Here is a 19,559-nt window from a genome sequence, read left to right as displayed (position 1 = left end):
CAGCATCGACCAAGTGTGTTTGCTTTTGGAACTGTCTTCATTCCACCTACTTCACATGCAAGGGTCAGTTCTACAGGCAGAAACATGGGTGTGCCATGGGCTCCCCAGTTTCACCCATTTGGCCAATTTGTACATGGAAGAAGTGGAAAAGAGGGCTTTGCTATCCTACCCTGGAACACCACCAAGTCATTGGTTCAGATATGTGGATGACACCTGGGTGAAAATCAAATCTCAGGACCTACCGCAATTCACGGATCACATTAACTCGGTGGACTGACACATCAAATTCACCAGGGAGGATATGAAAAGTGGCAGGTTAGCCTTCTTAGACTGTGAGATTTCCATCAGTAATGGGGGACATTTAAAAGCTGTTGTGTACCGTAAACCTACACATACGGATGAGTATTTAAGCTACAGCACAGAGCAAACACCATCCCCACAGACACACCAGAACATCACATCAAGAAGGCCCTGAGTAAATGTGGTTATCCCAGCTGGTCTTTTGTCAAAGCTGGGAAGGCGCCTAAAGAAAGCTCCAGCCGATCCAGGAGAGAAGGACAACTGCTGCCCAAGCGAAAACCTGTAGTGATCCCGTACGTGTCAGGAGTATCGGAGCATTTGAGATGCATTTTTTCTAAACACCGGGTCTCTGTGGCTTTTAAACCCCAAAACACGCTGCGCCAAAAACTGGTCCACCCCAAGGATCGGGTCCCCCAACACAAACAGAGTAACATAGTGTACGCTGTTAAGTGCCAGGAGGATTGCCAGGATTCATACATCAGGGAAACCAAACAACCTCTGGCGAAGCGGATGGCACAACACAGAAGAGCTATCTCGTCAGGCCAGGACTCTGTGGTCTATTTACACCTACAGGCCAGTGGACACTCTTTCAAGGATGAGGATGAACACATCCTGGACAGGGAGGAAAGCTGGTTTGAGTGCGGAGTCAAGGAGGCCATTTACGTGAAAAGGTAAAGACCATCTCTGGATCGAGGAGAGGGCCTAAGGGTACATCTGTCACCATCTTACAATGCTGTGATTGCAGCCATTCCACAGCTCTCTGTGAATGGTACTCATGGCCATTGATCAGTGGTTGTTGATCAACCAGCCCATTGTTCCTTCAGTGGTGCTGGTTTCACTCATTATGCAAATGTACTGTTTATAAGATTGGGGAAACCTGCAGTCAGCTGAGGCTGAAGAAGTCACTTGGATGAGTGACAAAATGTTTCTCCCACTGAAAACGCCACGTCTAGATGAACAGAATCAACTTTTGGAGGTCCACAGAGTATTTTCCCAAAAGTCTTGGGGATCATCAGGATGTTTTCTGGCACAAAAGAGACAATCCCTTATATTCCTTTTGCTCAGTAGTGGTTTTTGTCTTTGAACTGTGCAGTGCAGGCCATTTAAGCCAGGTCTCTTTCATATGATGGAGCCATGAACCCTGACCTTAGTCATGTGAGCCCTGCAGTTCTGTAGATGGTGTTCTGGGATCTTTTGTGACCTCTTGAATGAGTTGTTGCTGTGCTCGTGGAGTGATTTTAATGGGCCAGCCAAACGGCATGATGTCCGGCTTTTGAGAATCTTCTGATCTGCTCCACTTTGTCAACCAGGTCCTAATTTAGTGATTTCTTGATGAACAGCTGTGGCAGTAATCAGGCCTGGGTGTGGAAACATAGTTTATTTTCAGAAACTGAAAATGAACTCATTGTTTCACACAGCACCGTGTAGGTTTAGAAGGGGGCAAACCTTTTTTTACACCACTGTGAGTGCAGTTTTTGCTACTTCAACCTTGAGTACCTGGATTAAATTGTTTATAAAAGAATAATGCAAACATTTGAACTTTAAGTTAAATTAAAGAAGGTGGCTGGTGATATTAAAAGTTTGACACAGCATTTTAAGCATTTTTTTGACAGTAATAAAAACACAGAAAATCATCAGGCTAACCCTTTACATTGTCATGTACCTACAGGAAAACTTCCCGAGTCCTGTGACTCCTGCTACCCTGGTTACCTGCTGTCATATGGCAGGTGTGAGTCCATATGCGATAAAGGCCAGCATCCCATAATAAAGGTACCAGCATTTTTAATTTCACAAATATTAACTTTTCATTAAAAAATTAAAAAAACACGAGTACATGTCGTTCAGCAAAATAATTACTTTGAATGCTTTGGCCCCAGGTATCACATAATGTAATTCAGACTGGGTTATTACTGCACCAGGAGAAATCTCAAACATCACAGCGAAAATTATTACTGTGTCACAATTTCTAAATAAGCCTCGCAGCTCATGCTGTGAAGCTGTTGATTGAAATTGTTGGACAGGTAGATGAATGTTAATTGACTGTGCTGAGAGGCTGGTTGCGCTTTTATTCAGCATTTAAAAAAAAACTTTTGGAAGCAAAGAATCAGTAGTTATGATGCAAAAATGCTGTAGCTCTGAGTCACCCCTGTCCTTCATCAGGGTTCAAGCCACTCGTGTGAAGACTGTGATAGTTCCTGCCTGGAGTGTCGGGGACCCGGTCCGTCCAACTGCACAGTGTGTTCTGCTCAGGCTATTTTAGAGGCTGGAGGGCGCTGTCTACTTTGTTGCCACCACGAAGATGAAGAGGAAGACACCAAAACCCAGCAGCAAGACTGTTGTAACTGCACAGAGACACGGGGTAGGCTGAACTTCTATCTTGTATGCTGAGAGTTATCATTGTGTTCAGGTTGTAATTTTCTTCCTTAACTCTTTCTTCCCTTGCACGTCTGCTAGAATGTGAGCAGTTTGTGTCATATTTCACGCCTGCTTCCAGAATAAAACAACTGGGAATGTGAACTGTGCATCAGAAGTTAGTGAGAATGATCTCTTCCTTACAGGTAGGGAGGGAAGATGTTTAGATTAAACTTATCACATCTCTTGACGAGTAAAGGTTGTGGTTAATTACATTTTTCATTAGCGATCAATCTTTTAATTATTTTTTTTGAAATTACAGCAGTTGATTGATGTCTTGGTCTATAAAATGTCCCCCAGAAAAGAGAGATCCTAAAATAACGACCTCAGATCCTCAGGTTTGAAATGATCAGTTAAAGGTTGGACACTTTTCCCATAATGCAGCTGAGTTGCTATTTCATTTAGTTGTTAAGTAAGAGGAGCTATTGGTTGCAGAATTGTTTTTTCCTCTGCTTATATTACTATTAGGTCAATAAAAGACATATTTATTTGTAATTTTAGTTTTGTGTTTAATAACTGAAAAGCTTGGGCTGAGATCAGATCAGTGTTTTGCTCATTGAAGAATATCCCGTTTTGTTGCTTTGAGAAACTCTTGGGTTGCTTTTGCAGTATGCTTTGGTTCATTATCTAGTTGCGCTGAGAAGCACTGCCCAACACTTGCCTGAATCTAAGCAGAGACTACAGCCCTGTACACTTCACAATTCATCCTGATTGCCTGATCACTTATAAACACTAGTGGCCCGTTCCCACTAGCAGCCAAACATGCCCATGCCATAATTTTTCCGTTGACAGGTAATGTCATATGCTTTGGATCATAAGCTGTTTCTCCAGATTTTGTAGCCTCTTTTAGATGTCTAAACTGGCCTTTTTGTTCTTGAGTGTAACCAGTTGTTTCCACCTTGTTGTAAAACCTCTGTTATGCCTAACTCCCAGAGTGTTCTTAAATAGCTTAGATGTTGTGAACATGATTTTCTTAACCATGGAAATAACTCTGTCACCATCTCTTTAGTTGTCGTCTGTGATATTTCAGGCTATTTGGTGTTGCGGAGCTGGCCAATATCTCTGCTTTTTAAGATTGCACAATATTGTTGATTTGCCTACTTGTAGTTTTTTATTTGTGTTTTTCAGCTTAATTATGAGCTCGTTCACTTGCCATGGGCCTAGGGCTGGGCGATATGACCCAAAATTCACATCTCGATATTTTTTAGCTGGATGGCGATATATGATATATATATCTCGATATTTTTTTTAAGCCATAAGGTAAGAACAAAAAGAGAGTTCTTAGTCAAAGCTGTGTCCCAGATGTCACACAGGCACTTTTATTAACATACAGCACAGATGTACGTGAAGAAATTACTCAAAAATAAATTATCAGCATTTATTAAATAATAATGCTCCATAAATAAAAGAAAACAATGTTGTTTTTGTGCATAACAAAAAGCTCACAATTGTGCAGTCAAAATGTAAACTAAAAGACGCTGAGCATAATAACAAAGACAGATTTCACAGCTGCTCTGTTCCCAACTTGTACTGCGTGACTGACAGCCTGGAGTTTGAAATCTGCTTCGTAATCATGTCTCTTAACAGGTGCCATTTATGGTGCTTATACACACAAAATACGGTAATATTACGTTGAAGCACAGTACGTATCACTCCGCGAGGCTCCGGACTACGGTAGCCGTAATACTCCGACAATCCATCAAGCGGTGCAGCTCCGTAGCTTACCAAAGTTGAACTAGAACATTTCTTGACAGATTGCTGAGCGCTGTGTTCCACATAAAATCGGTTCGCGGTCAGTAAGCACAACCAGAATTCATACAAAAGGCGCACTATTGATTTTGGAGAAAATGAAAGGATTTTAGGCCATGCATGTCGTTAGCGCGGTTAGCTCGCTAACACGTTGACGCCGTCCAGCCCCACGCACGGGGTGATCCGCGGTAACTCGTTAACGGAGATTTGCCGTGTCCATCTTGTCGTTGCCTGCAGGTGAAGCGATGGGGGAGACGCAAGGCCCAGTAACGTTGCATAGAGACAAAAGTGGACGAAAGACAGGCAAACTTGCGGCTCCACAAGTTATAATTATAACGTAACATATACTATATCGATATAAACGATATTGTCACATATGAAAATATATCGATATTTTTTAAAACCTCGATATATCGCCCAGCCCTATATGGGCCTCATTTTTAATATTACAACGGCAAAACTGCAAAAATAGTCCTAACAAACCAAACAAATTATGGATTTAACTGTAAAATCTGCATTTAATTGAACCATTATCTTTAACGCTGCTGAAACAGAAACAGCATTTTCTGCTGAAAATTTAGTAGACCAGCTCTGACTATGAGTTTTATGAAGTTATTTCAGTAACATTATATTTTCTGTAATTCTGGCATGGCAGGTAGCTCCAAATATGAATGTAGACAGATTGGTAGTAAATTCAATCCTTTGTTGCTGCCATTATAAGCAAAAGAGTGGGGCATAATTTACTCCAAATATTTTTCTCTGGTATTGTTTTTTCTTCCCATGAAACCAAGTTTTACAAACACAAGCTTCTCCGTTGGCTTTTCTTTACAGAGAAGGGTATTTTCTGATGGGCTTGTTAACCTTTTTCCACCAGTGTTTCCAACCAACAGAGCTTCACTTTGATTCAAACTGTAGAAAAGTTCACAGTGAATATCACATTTTTTTACTTTTGGAAACCAGGAGCACCTACAAAAGCTTTCATATTTCACATTTTGTTTCAGATTTTGAAAAGCTCCCTCCAGAGCCACTAAAGACATTCATGGTACTTTTCATTCCAAGGAAATTTCACTGCCTGCACAAAATCTGTTGACTGCCCTTTCAGTTTTATTATCATTAAAGCTCCTGTTCAGGTACCACAGTTACTTTTTGTATCAGTGTCTAAACTTCTGTTTTCTTTCCAGGTGAGTGCATTCTCAGCACCAACTTGGCATTCAGGAATGAGGAGGAAGAGGAGGCCAGAGGTAACCTGACAGTCTTCATTATAGCCTGCGTCCTGCTGGTGCTGGTTCTGGTCACCGTCATCGTCCTTATCAGACATTCCCGCTTGAAAAACGTGCGCTCAGACATCCCTCCCCGCGGCTATGAAAAGCTGGGCTCCGGTGGGGGATACGGAGGCGGCTACAGCTCTGCTTCTTCTTACAGCGGCAGAGCCGGCTCCTCTGGCGGCCGATTTCAGGAGTCCCAGCTGGTCGACCTCAGTGAACGTCGCTCAGGGAATAAGGATGATGACAATGATGACGACGATGATGAAGATGAGGACATTGTTTACATGGGCCAGGATGGCACAGTGTACAGGAAGTTCCGATACGGACAGCTGGGAGAGGACAACGAGGACGAGCTGGAGTACGACGATGAAAGCTACACGTTCCGGTGAACGTGATGCTTTCCATCTCATAAGATTTCTTTTGCAATTCTTTCCTTCTTCGTTTCTTCCCCAGTGCTGTTTGTCTCCCCCTTCCCCCGAGGGACAGAGTCATTTATCCTTTACTGAATGAGCCTGACCAAATGAAACATGAGATGCTGTTCATAATGAGCTCTGTTTTTATAACTGCATTCACACAATGAAATGTGTTGCATTTAAAAACAGTAAAATGTATTTAACACTCCCAAACTTCCTTTTTTTAAAAATAAAATTAACAAAATTAAGCTTTATTCGCCACACCCGGTTTGTAGCACGAAGATTTCTGCGTATCTTTAACATTTCATCGTGGCAGTTTACTTGTTGTGATGGTTTCATTGATCATATTACCATGTATAATTGTGTTGGATTGGGGTTTAAAATTTGATTAATCACCCTGTTTATGTTTGTTTTTCTCTTTTACCCATGTGCTTATTGTTGTTGATATTTAATTTGAGTATGTGTTATCCTGGTTATTCTGTTCAAATAAAGTTTTGCAAACAAATCCATTAGGAATAAAGAGCAACTCGTGACTTCACCAGGTTGAAAGTGGCTGATTTGTAATTTGGCAGACAAAGAAATGATAAAATACATTCAGACTTGAATCGATTTATTTTTATTGAATTACTAGCCAGTGATCAACAATTTCTTTGCATCCCCTCAGTACACCATTATAGACTGTGCAAGAGGACCATCGGTTATCTAATGAGGGGGACATGCACTGATGCACAGATACGCACACACGCATGCGTGTGGACACACACAGATAAAGATGTGCTTATCAAAGATCCCATCGCTACTCTCACCCGAGATTCTTCCTGGTCGTCAAGCAGAAACTGAGGATGAGTTTCGACGTGTATAGACAGAAAGACACATGCATGCGTGCGCACAGACACGCACACACACTTGCAGAACACGACTAAAAAGACATGCTGTCACATAGCACTGACAGCTTCATATAATAATTAAGTTATTCCTTCTTAGTCTTAGATTAACTCTATAAAGGTAAAATATCTAGTTTTATGGTTAATTTTCCAGAAAGAGGTTTGGATTGGTCAAAAGCCAGTTGGTCATCTTCCATGGCACAAGGCACCCTGTGCTTTTACTGCGTACACAGAAGTAGTTTCTTCATCAGAAATACTGAGACTGAGTAACCAGTAAAGGGTGATATTATTGCTTCTCATGCACACAACTACAACACTATAGACTCTACAAATGGATTTGCGCAGTGCGCTGTCTAGTGTGTAATTGAAGTCCCTACCCTAAAGTGAGCAATGGCACTAGTCTGCTGATGCTCCCAAAACAAAAAATCACACTTAAGACTACATGTATATCAGGACTGCAGGTGTAAGGTACAGCAGGTGCTACAGCAGCCGTTAAAGATCTTATCGTGATCAGGTGCTATTGTAAGTTGTATTCTCTTATTAAACTCCAGTGTGTAATTGACAAAACACTGACAGACGCACACACAGTAGCTACACAATTTTCCAGATGCGCCCATTCAATACAACAGTGACTTCTGAGCATCGAGGTGACCCATCTATTCAGGATGTTTGGATTTACGAGCCGCTGGCACCAGCTGCGTCTGGTCTGCTGGGAAGATGAAAGTACAAAGCAGAGACATTAGAGATGGGTGTGTTTATGTAGTAGTGACAGACTGCTGACACAAGGCCGTTTGTCTTCTATGTGTGAACTTAAACATCTTCGAGGACTTACTCTGTTCTGCTTGCTGCAGTTGGCTCGGATCCCTGCAGAAAACTGTTCACTCTTGATCGGGCCGGGGGAGGGCGGGGATTGAAAGGTTGTTAAAGCAGAATTTACTGTTGTAATACACGAGCATGCGCTGAATTTGCAGGTGCATGCAACTTACGCTTCAGAGCACAGTTAGTCAGCCGGTGATTAGTGTGGGAATTCTACTGCTTCTTTTCTACATTTATTATCAGTGCAATAGATCACTGTGCTATAAGGACTGGCTCATTTATTTTGCTGTAATGATAAATGAGATGAAAGCAATGCATTTAGCCTCTTTAGCAAATTCTTTCTCTCTCCTGTAATTGCAACTATAGCCAAATCCAATTGGGCCCTGATCCAGCAGAAGAATCCCTGTGATCTAAAAAGTGAGTTGCCTGATAAGAGAGCGCTTCAACTGTAGATGGAAAAAAAAGAGAGAGAGAAGAAAAAAAGCAGAATAAGTAATGCGAGCAGGAGGGTCGATGCTTACCTCGAGTTCTCTGCCGCTTCCTTCAGCTGCTTGTCGAGTCTAGAGGTTAGAGTTTAAATGACAAGATGAAAATAGACTTATTTAAAAGACCATCTGGGCTCAGAGGAGGTGGAGGCAGTGTTGTGTTTAAAGGTTTAAAGGGACTCACCTAATGATGCACTCTGGGATCTGGATGCAGTCCATCGGGATGAGTTCCTGCAGCTCGTCCAGACTGTTTACATACTTTATCTTACTGCTGAACTTGGTGCTGAGGCATCACAAGCATGTGCACAAAAAATGACCATTTTTACATAGGCACACACACACAATTAAAGATCTACATAACAGAAACACGATAAAAGCAATAAATGTGCATTACTCCGTTACACTATATTAAAAGGTCTGGAGTCACATTAGCAGCTAATTGTCTCAGTGTAATAATTTTAAGCAGCCTTAATTGTTTTAATACGTGTCAAGATCCAGCAGCAATCTTTAGAACAAGACAGTGGACCAACCACCAGACCACAACAAATACTGATAGCGTGCCAGCTAAAAGTGAAGTATTCTTTACCTGATGAATGGCTTGGTAATGGCTAGAATGGTCCTGATAAACCATGATGGATGGAGAATAATGAAGGATTTCAAGTTCTTCCTGAGCCTGAGGATAACATCACATGCCAAAGTATTATGTAAATGTTGGTGCATCAGTTTTCACTTTCATTCTGCAAAGCTGCAAATGTTCTTAGTCATTCAGGGCTTCTCTCACAAAACCAATGTAGTATCGCATAGCAGTGATACCACTGAACAGGACAGACCTTCTGTCAATCATCTGATAGCACTTCTTTAGCCAACCAAGTCCAGGCATTCTTCTGTGGGGTGTGGCTCCATTCAGGTATACAATCATGTAGTCCTCTGCCACCATCAGCTCCAGTGTGCTGATCACATAACTGGAAAAACGCACACATGAGTACACACAAATTAATTTTCTGAAGCTTCACCCTTCCTGTAAGTACTGCTTACATAACCCTGACCCCTATTCTGGCTTTAAACCAAGGGTTCATACCATTTTTTTTTTCTGGAATACCATATAGGATTATATAAAAGAGTAAAATGTTGTATTTGGACCCATTGCTGATTTCTACACTCCCTAAAGAACAGTGCTTTTAGCTAAGCACCAGCATGCCAACTTGCACACACTTTTAAACAGCAGCTCAAGACGTATTTGTATAGGCTTGGTTTTGACTAGTAGATAATATTACTGTGTTAATATTTGAATTGACTGCTATTGTGAAGCACTTTGCGATCCTGATTTAGAAAGGTGCTACAGTATATAAATACATTTTATGTACAAATCTTACTGTAAGACGAAAACTCTCTTTCTGTCTATCCTCAAACCCCGCCCACACCATCAGGAGTGGAGCAACCAAGCTTGACATACAGGTACATCTTAGGCCCCTAAACCACCAACCAATAACCCATTTGTAGCATTTATGCATCTATAGCATTAGCAGCATTATCTTAATTTAATGTAATTGACATTTGTTTTTGGTCTATATCTTTTGACTTATTTGAGCTACCTTACAACGTCCTGGTGTAAATAGAGGACATCCTGGGCTTTCCATTGATATCTCATGTGTTTGGGTGGCCTCTTGTAGCTCCAAAGAGGCAGGAAATCACAAGTTCAATTGGACGATTCTTTTTTTCCTATTCTCAGGGGGATATAAGTCATTTTGTTGCCTACCAACCACCTAACAACAGGCTAAAATCACAGGCCCAAACAATACCGTAGCATGTACTAGTAATATTTAACATGTTCACCATGTTGTAGTTTAGCCTACTTGCCATTTAGCTCTAAATACTAAATGCAGGCTGTGTAGACTGTATAAAAAGGATGGGTATACTGAGTGTGTTTTGAGCCATGTTGGTTTTTTAAGCTTTAAGTTGGATGAGAGTGAGAAGCGCTAAGCTTTCAGCTAATGCTAACGAACTTCATTAGTTGCTAGCCTTTACAGACTAAACGAGCAGCACAGTTTTTTGAGGGACTGTACCCCAAGTAATATTCTCCATCAGGCTTTCTCAAGAGGTTAATTTCAATTACTGGAAATAAAGTGCATGTTGGGATACACGCCTCAAAATTTAAGTCTACACAAAGACCAAACGACTGAGTTCTGAAATGTTATGAGAAGCAAAACTGTGTTTTGTACCTGGCATTAAACGTGTTTGTTACATCCCTGAAGTTAGCATGGTGGGGTCTATAGGGCTGATTTGGTTTTGCAGCCTGCCTCAAGTGGCCACTGCAGAAACTACCATTTTTACACACTGACACTGGTGTCATTGTTGCTTCGTGGTTTGTGCCCCTAACAGTTTACAAATTTTAACACTCTCAATAAATGCAGATCAGTGAGTCCCAAAGTGTAAGCTGGGGCCACCTGGTGTGCTGCTGTGAAGGTCTTGCAGATGAGACACAATAATAACAGAAATTCAAATTGAGATTACTCAAAAGTATGTTAAGTTGCATATTTAGCTATAGGTTTTATTTTAGGTTAGCTTGTGATATTACTCATTACTCTGACTCTATACTGAAGTTTCTTTTTCTCTTGTATTATGGTGGACGTCATGGGTTTTTTGGTTTTTCAGAGGGTCTCAGCACTCTTGACTTTGGGAATGGCTGACTTAGACAAACAGAACTGTAACTACATTAATGTGAAACAGCATCATGCCTTGCAGAAACTCACCTGGGCTAAACTGTAATTCAATCAAAAACTTCAAAATATCAAAAGCAAGCGGAGTTCGAAAGTCTCTGGCATTATGTGTTAAAATGGTGAAATACAGGAGCAACTTTTATTTGAACGCTCAATGCAAAGAAATATGAGGAAATAGGACACAAGTCTTACCCTCAATTTGAAAAAACCAACTAACAGCATTTTAAACATTTCTCCCCTCTGAAGTCAGCAATGAGAAATTGGCAAAAATGTTGCTTCCTCTTTCCTTCTTTGCATCAATCTCACAAGCTCGATCAGACTTCTACTTTTCCGAAAATCCAATTCTCTAATTCAAACCATAAGAAACTGTTATCGCTTTCTCGTTTTTTTTCCGCAGTCCCTCCACCACCTCCTCGCTGTCTTCGCAGTCAGCAGGGAACTTTGTCGCCTGCTTTGAAAATAACTTGACAATCTCCTCAGCTAGTTTCCTCAATAACTCATCTAACTTCACTGGCTCTCCTCTCCTCCTGATCAAATGTCATTCCCCAGCTTGCTTACAGACCAGCACTGCTGATCCACTCTGTTTCCTGAATATTCTGATCATCTCCCACTGACATCAAACTGAATACCGTTCAGCACCCAGCTACAGTTACTCCTCCTCGTGCAGATTCAGACCTCAAGCCATCTGGCATCAGAAACTGCAGACAGTACGGTTTACCTCCTTTCCGTTCTTTCCAGAACTCTCGGATATGCCAGCTCACTCAATATCTTCCACAGAACAGCCTGTGGGATCCCTAGCACACTGTCCAAGCATGAGGCGCCACTGTGCCAGCACAACAGTGGATATATCGACACGGGAGGTCCTAGCAAACAAGCTAGACTCACACTGAATTTTAATCACTTCATTTAGAAAGTTGTGTTTGTGCAGGAGTGTCATGGCTGATTGAAACAGCAACAACGTCCTTAATTTGATAATTACATCCACACACACATTGCTTTTGTCATATGCATTTCGATGCTGCATTGCCATGAACCAATTTTGACTGGAAGACCACAAACACAGCTGTGTATTTCCCACAGGCTGGCATGACACTTTGACTACTGTGGGTTGGACGTTACATGTTACAGCTGTTCAAGTGCCCATCAATCACAAGAATCCTTCAAATTAACTCTCAGTTCATCATCCAAGTAATACAAGAGTTTAATGACCCTGTTCCATTGTGATGCATTTAGTCTTTTGCCATTTTTTAGACTTTAAATACATCATCCGTTTTTGTGGACCCCCGTCTTGAAGCCTCGAGGTCAGTAATAGGTTGTTATCCTACTGTTTTTTGGAAACCGGCTTATGACCGTCCCTAAGTGCTTTATTGCACATTTTACTATAAAATGAATAGTACAGTTAACATCCTTCTATAATAAAGAAGACTCCAAACTAGCAATTCAACCATATTACATTCAAACTGAGGTCATAAATGAATGATCACATGAGAAGAAGGTTCATGTTCTAATAGCTTTCTGTTCAATCGGACTTCTTGTTGCAATCAGAGTGCCCCCCTCTGCTGACTAGAAAAGGCGCAGGTCTATGCTTGTAACATAACACTAAAATCTACTAGAACTTGTTTACAAAATGTGTACTGTAAATGTTGCCACTGATGCCTGTAGTGAGTGCTGAGTCAGACTATCCAAACGTATTTACACATGCAGTGTTAGACTGTAAGGAAGAATCCGTGATTTCGACTCTTTCTCCTGTTTCTGAATGCCAACTGCACAAATTAGTACATATTAGTACTTTAATATGGACAAGGCTGTGTGATTGTGTGACTTTTTGTATAGCCACAATGAGGTACATACTTGTGGTTTCTACACATTTTGTAGTTGTTTGAGAAATACTGGATAATTTGGCATTGATATCCAACGCATATGTTTACTTTGTGCGCAAAATGAATCTAATGTGAGCAACAGTTCATTCACACTAGAATAAAAAAAGGATAGCAACTCAGAAAATTCAGTGGTTGCCCAGTGATTACATTGAATTTTTTTCTGCAAGTAGAGACGACCAATGCCTTTAATCTCAGGGCGAGATTAAATTGTGCAATTGCACAGGTCACCTGGTAGGAGGCAACCTGTCTTCAAAAAAATGCTCTGACTTGGAATGACTGCAATCACTCTCAGGGAGATAGACCAAGGTTTGCAAATAGTTTTTTATCTGGTTGCCAACTAGTTTTATTCTGATTATATTCTTGTATAAAAGGAAGGTTTGCCAGGCACCTGTCATTTTGCAGTTAAATCACCTTCCTGCAGCAATTTGTGAAGGAATTTATGAACTTTTGCATCAAATTGATGAGGTTTCAGCAGGACTCAGGAAGACGTTTTACGTCTCATCCAAGAGGCTTCTTCAGTTCTAATGAAGTTTTAAGGTTCATGTAATTCCCAACTTGACCCTTTTTACTTGATAGCAAACTGACTCCCTCTTTTTGGTGTTTTATTGCCATCTTGATACATCACTTTGAAGATGGCAAGTGACTACAAGTGGCTGGAGAGTTCAAATGCAATTACATCATAAGATCACTGCAAACATTCGCTTTAATTTTAAGTGTCAAACCACTTTTTCCTGAGTGTGACTGTAGCGTTACCTGACCTTCAGGATGTTAAAATTATCATTGCAATTATGTTAATATGTTGATATTAGCATCAATCCAAAACCCACTTAAGGTGAAAAATACATTAAACAGATTTTTTTAATTGCAGCCTTTCGCTCATGATGTTGCCAGTGCCAGCTGGCTGACTCCAAAAGCAAGTTAATATCCTCTCTCTGAAAGTAAAACTAACTTGCACCACAAATAAACACAATCCTGGCTTGACTGATTAGTGCCTTTGGAAACATTTTTAATAAAAGTAGCTGAAAAAATATGGCTTGTTTAGTAGGTAAAAAGTAAACAAGAAGTCCTGAGCTCCAGTGTCAGGGAATTGGTAAATTGCTACTTAGTACTAATTAAAAGAAATCAGTATCTTTGGGATGCGCACATACAATCAATAGATCCAGTTTGCTAATCAAGCATGAAAGCAAACTTACACCCAAATATGGTAATGTGATAGCAAAGACCTAAATGTTTAAATGAATAACAAACCAATGAGTGATGTCATAGTGGCTATGCCCATTGTTAATATACAGTCTGTGGCGCTGCCTTATACATCTTGGTGACATCAAGGATGATTCCTGGTTTATTCCCAAATTTTCAAAGTTTTACCCATAAACTCATATGTTTATATTTTTATGTTTTTATATATATATATAGATCAGTCATGATCAGATGGTCGATCATTGCTTGAAAAAATGAAAAAGCAAATGAATAACACTACTACAAAAACAGGATATGCACCGAACGATGTGGCTGAATTTAACGGGGTCAAAGCAAAACACTGGAAAAAACAAAGAGTCGTTTAAAGAGCGTCTTAGTCACCGCTTTTTGATACTCACAGGAAGAGGTTCTCCATTATTTCATGGTACTCCTCTCGGTCGCTGTCTGGCAGAAAACAAGCAGCAAACACGATGATGGCGTTCACTCCGTTGCCATAGTAGCCTTGATAAAAAGCACACACAAAAATAAAAGTAGTAAGAGTTCCTCTGGCGAGATACTTGATTGCTCTTTTATTTTTTGTTCTATTTATCTTTTGTCCATCTGTCTCTCTGCCCTGTTTCCTCTCGCTACTTTTCTGATTAATGTAATTTCCGTCTATTCACAAAGCCATTCATTACCAGATTTGGTGTCACTCAGACAGCAGGTCTTTTATCAAAATGACAGAGCTGGTGAGATTGAATTTTCAGTGACAGACGTCTCTGTTTCCATGAGACAGCTGCGTTTCACTAAACCTGCAACGCAGAGCACAGTGGGATATGCATGGCCTGCATATTTCCACCCTCATGGTCAATCCACCCACAGACTAACCAGAGCTCGTGGTTAAGGCACCACAGAGGGGGAAGAGATAGACATGGGGCCCCTGCCTGTGAAACCAATAATGTGTGACTTAGTGACTGGTCTCAATTTAAGATCCAGGTCCCCCTGTGGTTTTCATGCATTATACTCACACACGGTTGTGTACAAGTATACGATTGCACAGCACTGCACAGTTCACATCATTTTTATTTTTGAACCATTCACTGACCCCTTATGCCCAGTGAAAGAGCAGTTGTTACTTTGATTTATCATGCCTGTATGCTCACAGTGAGTCGATCTGGATCACAGCAGTCAAATGGCAACTTTGCCCACATGAATCACGTTACTGTAACATGCAGGTGACACAGGGAAACATGACTTAAAAATTCGTGCTGAAAAGGTTATCAGTTGTCTTCATCTACAGCCTGCATTTCCTTATTTGTACTTGGTCTACTGCCAAAGTGGGATGAGGTATTTCCAAAATGCTACGTCCTTCCATGGTCTAGTTAGATGAGAACTGGCAGCTCATTAACATGACAAGGTTGTAATGCAGTAAACCTAACATAAATACTTTTTTAACCTGGCTTTCTTCTGTAATCCAATAGCAAAGCATGCTTACAATTGAGAAATACTGTGTGTTAGATGATTATAAATTTATTGATTTATTTCTGGTTTTCTGTGTGGCAGGAGGCTTGTGGTCACACTTTTTTTTATTTTTGTTCATCTCATCTATTCACAATGGCCCTCAAGAGGGCTATTCGTCTTAAAAAGCCATAGTCTTCACATAGTTACCTCTAGGGTTCATGAAACTAAGGTTCCTCAATCTAATTCTTTCTTTTCTTTCTTCTAACACCATGAGGAGTCCTGGAGTCATTTTTTTTTATTAGAATGTCCTTCAATTTGCATATTATATAAATATGTAGGACTGTCATGCATTTGTGCAACATCTTTCCAAGTTCCTTAAATCCTGTCTCAGAGTGATACTGAAAAACTAGTTCAATTAGTTGATCCAAAATGCTGCAACAAGACCACTGACTTCTACTGTTCTCTGCTTCAAGTGACAACAAATCTTTCAGGTACAAAGTGACTGGGGACACTTTGCACCTGCTTTGTATGCAGATTCAGCTTGTATTTCAATCTTTGCTATAAAAAGCAACGTCTTTTACCCAATTGGCTTGGACTGGTATTCAGTTCTAGTGGTTGGGGTTTAAGGGAGAGTGCACCATTTGATGGATCCTAATGTTAACACCTTTACTATACTTTACTGTAAATGTGGTAACTACTTTGCAAAAGAAAAACTACACTTGTGAATTGATTTTAAAAAGTGAAATGAGTTGAGAGCAGTGTCTGCAGGGCTCACATGACCCCAGCAGCCGGAGCTAAGGAGGAAGATCTGCTCAGACTGTGAGACAAAACTTGAGTCACCTCCATGAGAGATGACTTTCATGTAGGGCTCAATGAGTTTCATGTTGATACGGTGTTCCTGCTCCCCAATGATGACAGTCCTCCACAGTTTTCCATCTTGGCGTTCCTCCTCAGCACTGTATGTTGGGATTGTATTGTAGACTTCACTGGTAGCACTCCTGTTGGCAGTATTGGGATCTGATAAGAAAAAGACCAAATGATGCATTGTGGGTAAATTGTAGACTGATTTTAAAAAGATCAATAGATCAGTAACTGTGGTTTTCCACTTTAACACATCAATTAAATTCTTGGTAAAGTAACGAAGCATATTAACATTAGCTGTTAGTGTTACAAAATAGTCTTGCTCTTGTTGTGCAGAAGGAGGAGAATAAAATGCTTGTATCACTTTGTAATTCTGCGTGCCCCACCTTCATCGCGATCTTTCAGGTCATCAAACTCACAGTGTTAGCATTCTAGCATTCAGAGTCACCCACCTTCCCAGTCCATTTCATGGTCTGTGTAGTCGAGGTAATCCCCCTCATCTGGAGTGTCGAGGTCGTCGACATTAATGTCTAGATCATCTGGTGTCTCTCCGAAGTCATCCTCGCTCTGGTCCAGTGACAGGCTGATACGAGGCGCAGATAGTTTTTTTCTCTGTGAGGCTCCTCCTTGCAGAGGTAGAGAGGTAGGAGGGACTAAGAAAAGAAAAACAGAAACAGTTATGCAATGCCACAGTGTTCTTTTAGCTATTAAGGGTATTTGTTGATTCGCGCTCACCTGGTCTGCCATCATCCCCCTCAGAGTTCATTTTACTCCCTGATGCCAGGTCCATCCCCAGGAGGACCTGCGAGAAGATAATTACAGTTATTAAATGAACTCTTATGATAGAAAAACACACCTGGAGAGCACCCAGACTACTGTGTGTGCTCTCTGCCGCCTGTGATACCTCTTTATGTAATGACTGAGTTAGATAGACTGGTTGTTAGAGTCTTGGTAATGTTGAGATAAATGGCAAATTTAAAAGCTACTAGTGAGTGGAAAGTTGAGTTTTTTCATTTCATGCTCTGTTATACGTCTAATTGTACTTGGACTGAACCCCAGAAAAGCTCATTCTGAGCCAGCAAAGTTAGTTTTTGCTGATAATACTCCCCCACGTCTCCTCAAGAGGCATCTTAATAAAATGTTTTCATTATAATAGGATTTAAACATATGGTCCAGTATTACTCACTTAATTAAATATTAATATATATGTTTTTACATATGAATCTGAAGTGGATTGAGAAAAACTAAAATATGACCCATTTTAATGGAAGCATTCCTGTTACGTCTCAGAAATCCCCAAGCACTTTTCAATATAGTGCTGCAGAGCAGAAAATATGATTTGATTTCAGTGCTATAATTTAACCAACAACATTTTTGATCAATATCGTGTCTTTATCTATGTTTGTCAGCCAGAGGACACAACAAAAAAAATCTTATCTCTGGGATCTATATCAACGCTGTTTTATAGAGTGAAAAATTACAGTTTGGCTTTATCAATATCAGTGCGAGCATAAGAAAAAAAACCAATCCAAGCGCATCCATAAGTGTACTAACACCTTCATATCTAAAAAAGTGTATTGATTACACTTTTCTGATCAATAGTTCTCCAAAGCTATCAGGGAATGGAGAGGGGGGTATAAGAGGAGTGGTGAGACGGGAGAGGGAGATAGTAGAGCAAGGGATGGGGTGGGGGGATTCTGAGGTTAAAGGTCTTCTCCCTCTGTGATTAAAGTGGAGGAGGCAGGGTGACAAGTGGAAGGTGGAGTCGGGGAAACGGCGACGCTCGTTACATCACAACTTCATTCCTCTCCTTTTTTTCCCCTCCTAGTGCTCATTCAAATCAAATGACGGCACGCTTGCCTGAGCACAGATTGGGCACGGATGCAAATTCACCGAGAGTCACGTGCGCTCTTTCGCATGAAAAGGGAAAGTCCTTGTTCCTCATCGGCAGGATTTTATCTGGTTTAAGAAAAATACGGTTGCATTAGCAGCTGCAACAGAAAAATGCTGAATGGTTTGTTCCTGTCCAGTGGAGATGAGTGCCATGCTGATGATTCACTGTTTGTCTACTGTATCTGTGCCCACAAGGAAATAAATACACATTGATACACAGCCCTATAATTCAGAATAACAAAACCCAGCATCATATATCTTCCGCTGAGGATGCTGATTTGCTTAAGATCCACTTCCCCAGCACAGCGTAGGACCACAGTGCTGATGCCAGCAGCCCCTCCCTCTCCCTCGCTTCCTGTCTGCTGGCTGTGGAAAAAAAAATAGAGCATATCCCTTCTTTCTCTTCTTTTTATCACCCCCCTCCCCCAAATAAAAGCCATCTACTCACCGCTTCTGGGGCTCGGGAATCTCTGTCCTCCTGCGTCTCAGAGCATGAATGTACTTCCAAGTTCCCTGCCTGCTTCCTGCTTCCAGCCTCTCGATGGAGATGCTCAGCTTACAAACAGCTCACAGCTTCCACCATTTTGTGGTCACATGATCTGGGCCACTACCAAATAAGGGCGATCACCTGCTGCAACAGCTCTTTGCACACCAGCTTATACATACATATAGGAGGAGTGTATTTGCCTGTCATTATGAAGTGGGTGCGCTCTGAGGTTTCTGAACTACTACTATTCACGACAAGTGCGGGACTGCTTTTAATGTCTGACAGTTGATTTGTGAGCCCCAGAGAGCTGTTTGCCCTCAGGGTGACAAAAGGAGCTGTCGTGGCCAGCTCCGTGTGCAGATAATATTCATAGGATTCACCACATGCTTGAAACTATTGTCCAATCAGAAGCAAACAGCTGATGCTTGACAATCCACTGATTCTTAGGCTACTTCTAATGTTTCCTTCTACGTTAGCTCTGAACTGTTCAACCCTTAAAACACAACACAGGAGAAATCAGCTGTTTCCTAGATATCCATGCCCAAACACGCATTTCTCTAAACCTCGTTGAAAGCCTGTTTCACTTACCAAAGTTTAATCCCACGTAATTAGGACAGGAAGACGGAGATCAGCCTGTCAGACCTCATTGTTGACCATTGTATGGTACAAAGGTTATAATCACACTCAGTGTAACCACGCCTGACGTGAAGGTGTCTGGGAAAACTGCCTTTAGTTAATCACTGTCAGCAGCTGCTGT

The 19,559-nt window shown here is 41.0% G+C and overlaps 2 protein-coding genes across 5 annotated transcripts in view; one reads left to right on the top strand and one right to left on the bottom strand.

The window, feature by feature from the left end:
• Window positions 1–6,653, top strand: part of pcsk5a (proprotein convertase subtilisin/kexin type 5a) — a 40,320-nt gene extending 33,667 nt beyond the window's left edge. The window contains exons 35-37 of the mRNA XM_085279936.1: window positions 1,970–2,070; window positions 2,461–2,659; window positions 5,643–6,653. Of these exons, the coding sequence (XP_085136062.1) occupies window positions 1,970–2,070; window positions 2,461–2,659; window positions 5,643–6,115 (773 nt within the window). The 3' untranslated portion in view covers window positions 6,116–6,653. The remainder of the gene's footprint in view (window positions 1–1,969; window positions 2,071–2,460; window positions 2,660–5,642) is intronic.
• A 79-nt stretch (window positions 6,654–6,732) lies between these two features.
• prune2 (prune homolog 2 with BCH domain) lies at window positions 6,733–19,458 on the bottom strand. Of its 4 annotated transcripts, XM_085279933.1 has the most exons (12): window positions 19,391–19,453; window positions 18,764–18,922; window positions 17,158–17,224; window positions 16,875–17,075; window positions 16,402–16,578; window positions 14,520–14,622; window positions 9,155–9,286; window positions 8,911–8,997; window positions 8,509–8,607; window positions 8,361–8,399; window positions 7,856–7,906; window positions 6,733–7,732 (listed from the first exon to the last, which is right to left on the bottom strand). In XM_085279933.1, the coding sequence occupies exons 3-12, from the start codon at window positions 17,210–17,212 to the stop codon at window positions 7,699–7,701; spliced, it is 978 nt and encodes a 325-aa protein (XP_085136059.1). In that variant the 5' UTR covers window positions 17,213–17,224; window positions 18,764–18,922; window positions 19,391–19,453; the 3' UTR covers window positions 6,733–7,698. The 4 variants fall into 4 exon arrangements, with proteins under 4 accessions (XP_085136059.1, XP_085136060.1, XP_085136061.1 ...); XM_085279934.1 differs by lacking the exon at window positions 18,764–18,922 and having other exon boundaries at window positions 19,391–19,458; XM_085279935.1 differs by lacking the exon at window positions 19,391–19,453 and having other exon boundaries at window positions 6,733–7,729; window positions 18,764–19,350.
• Window positions 19,459–19,559: the final 101 nt, after the last annotated feature.

The sequence above is a fragment of the Mchenga conophoros genome, linkage group LG7 (assembly GCF_057382185.1).
Source record: "Mchenga conophoros isolate Kocher_MC1m ecotype Shallow Benthic linkage group LG7, M_conophoros_male_GT1.1, whole genome shotgun sequence".
Taxonomy (NCBI): domain Eukaryota; kingdom Metazoa; phylum Chordata; class Actinopteri; order Cichliformes; family Cichlidae; genus Mchenga; species Mchenga conophoros.
This window is presented reverse-complemented; position numbering and strand designations above follow the sequence as displayed.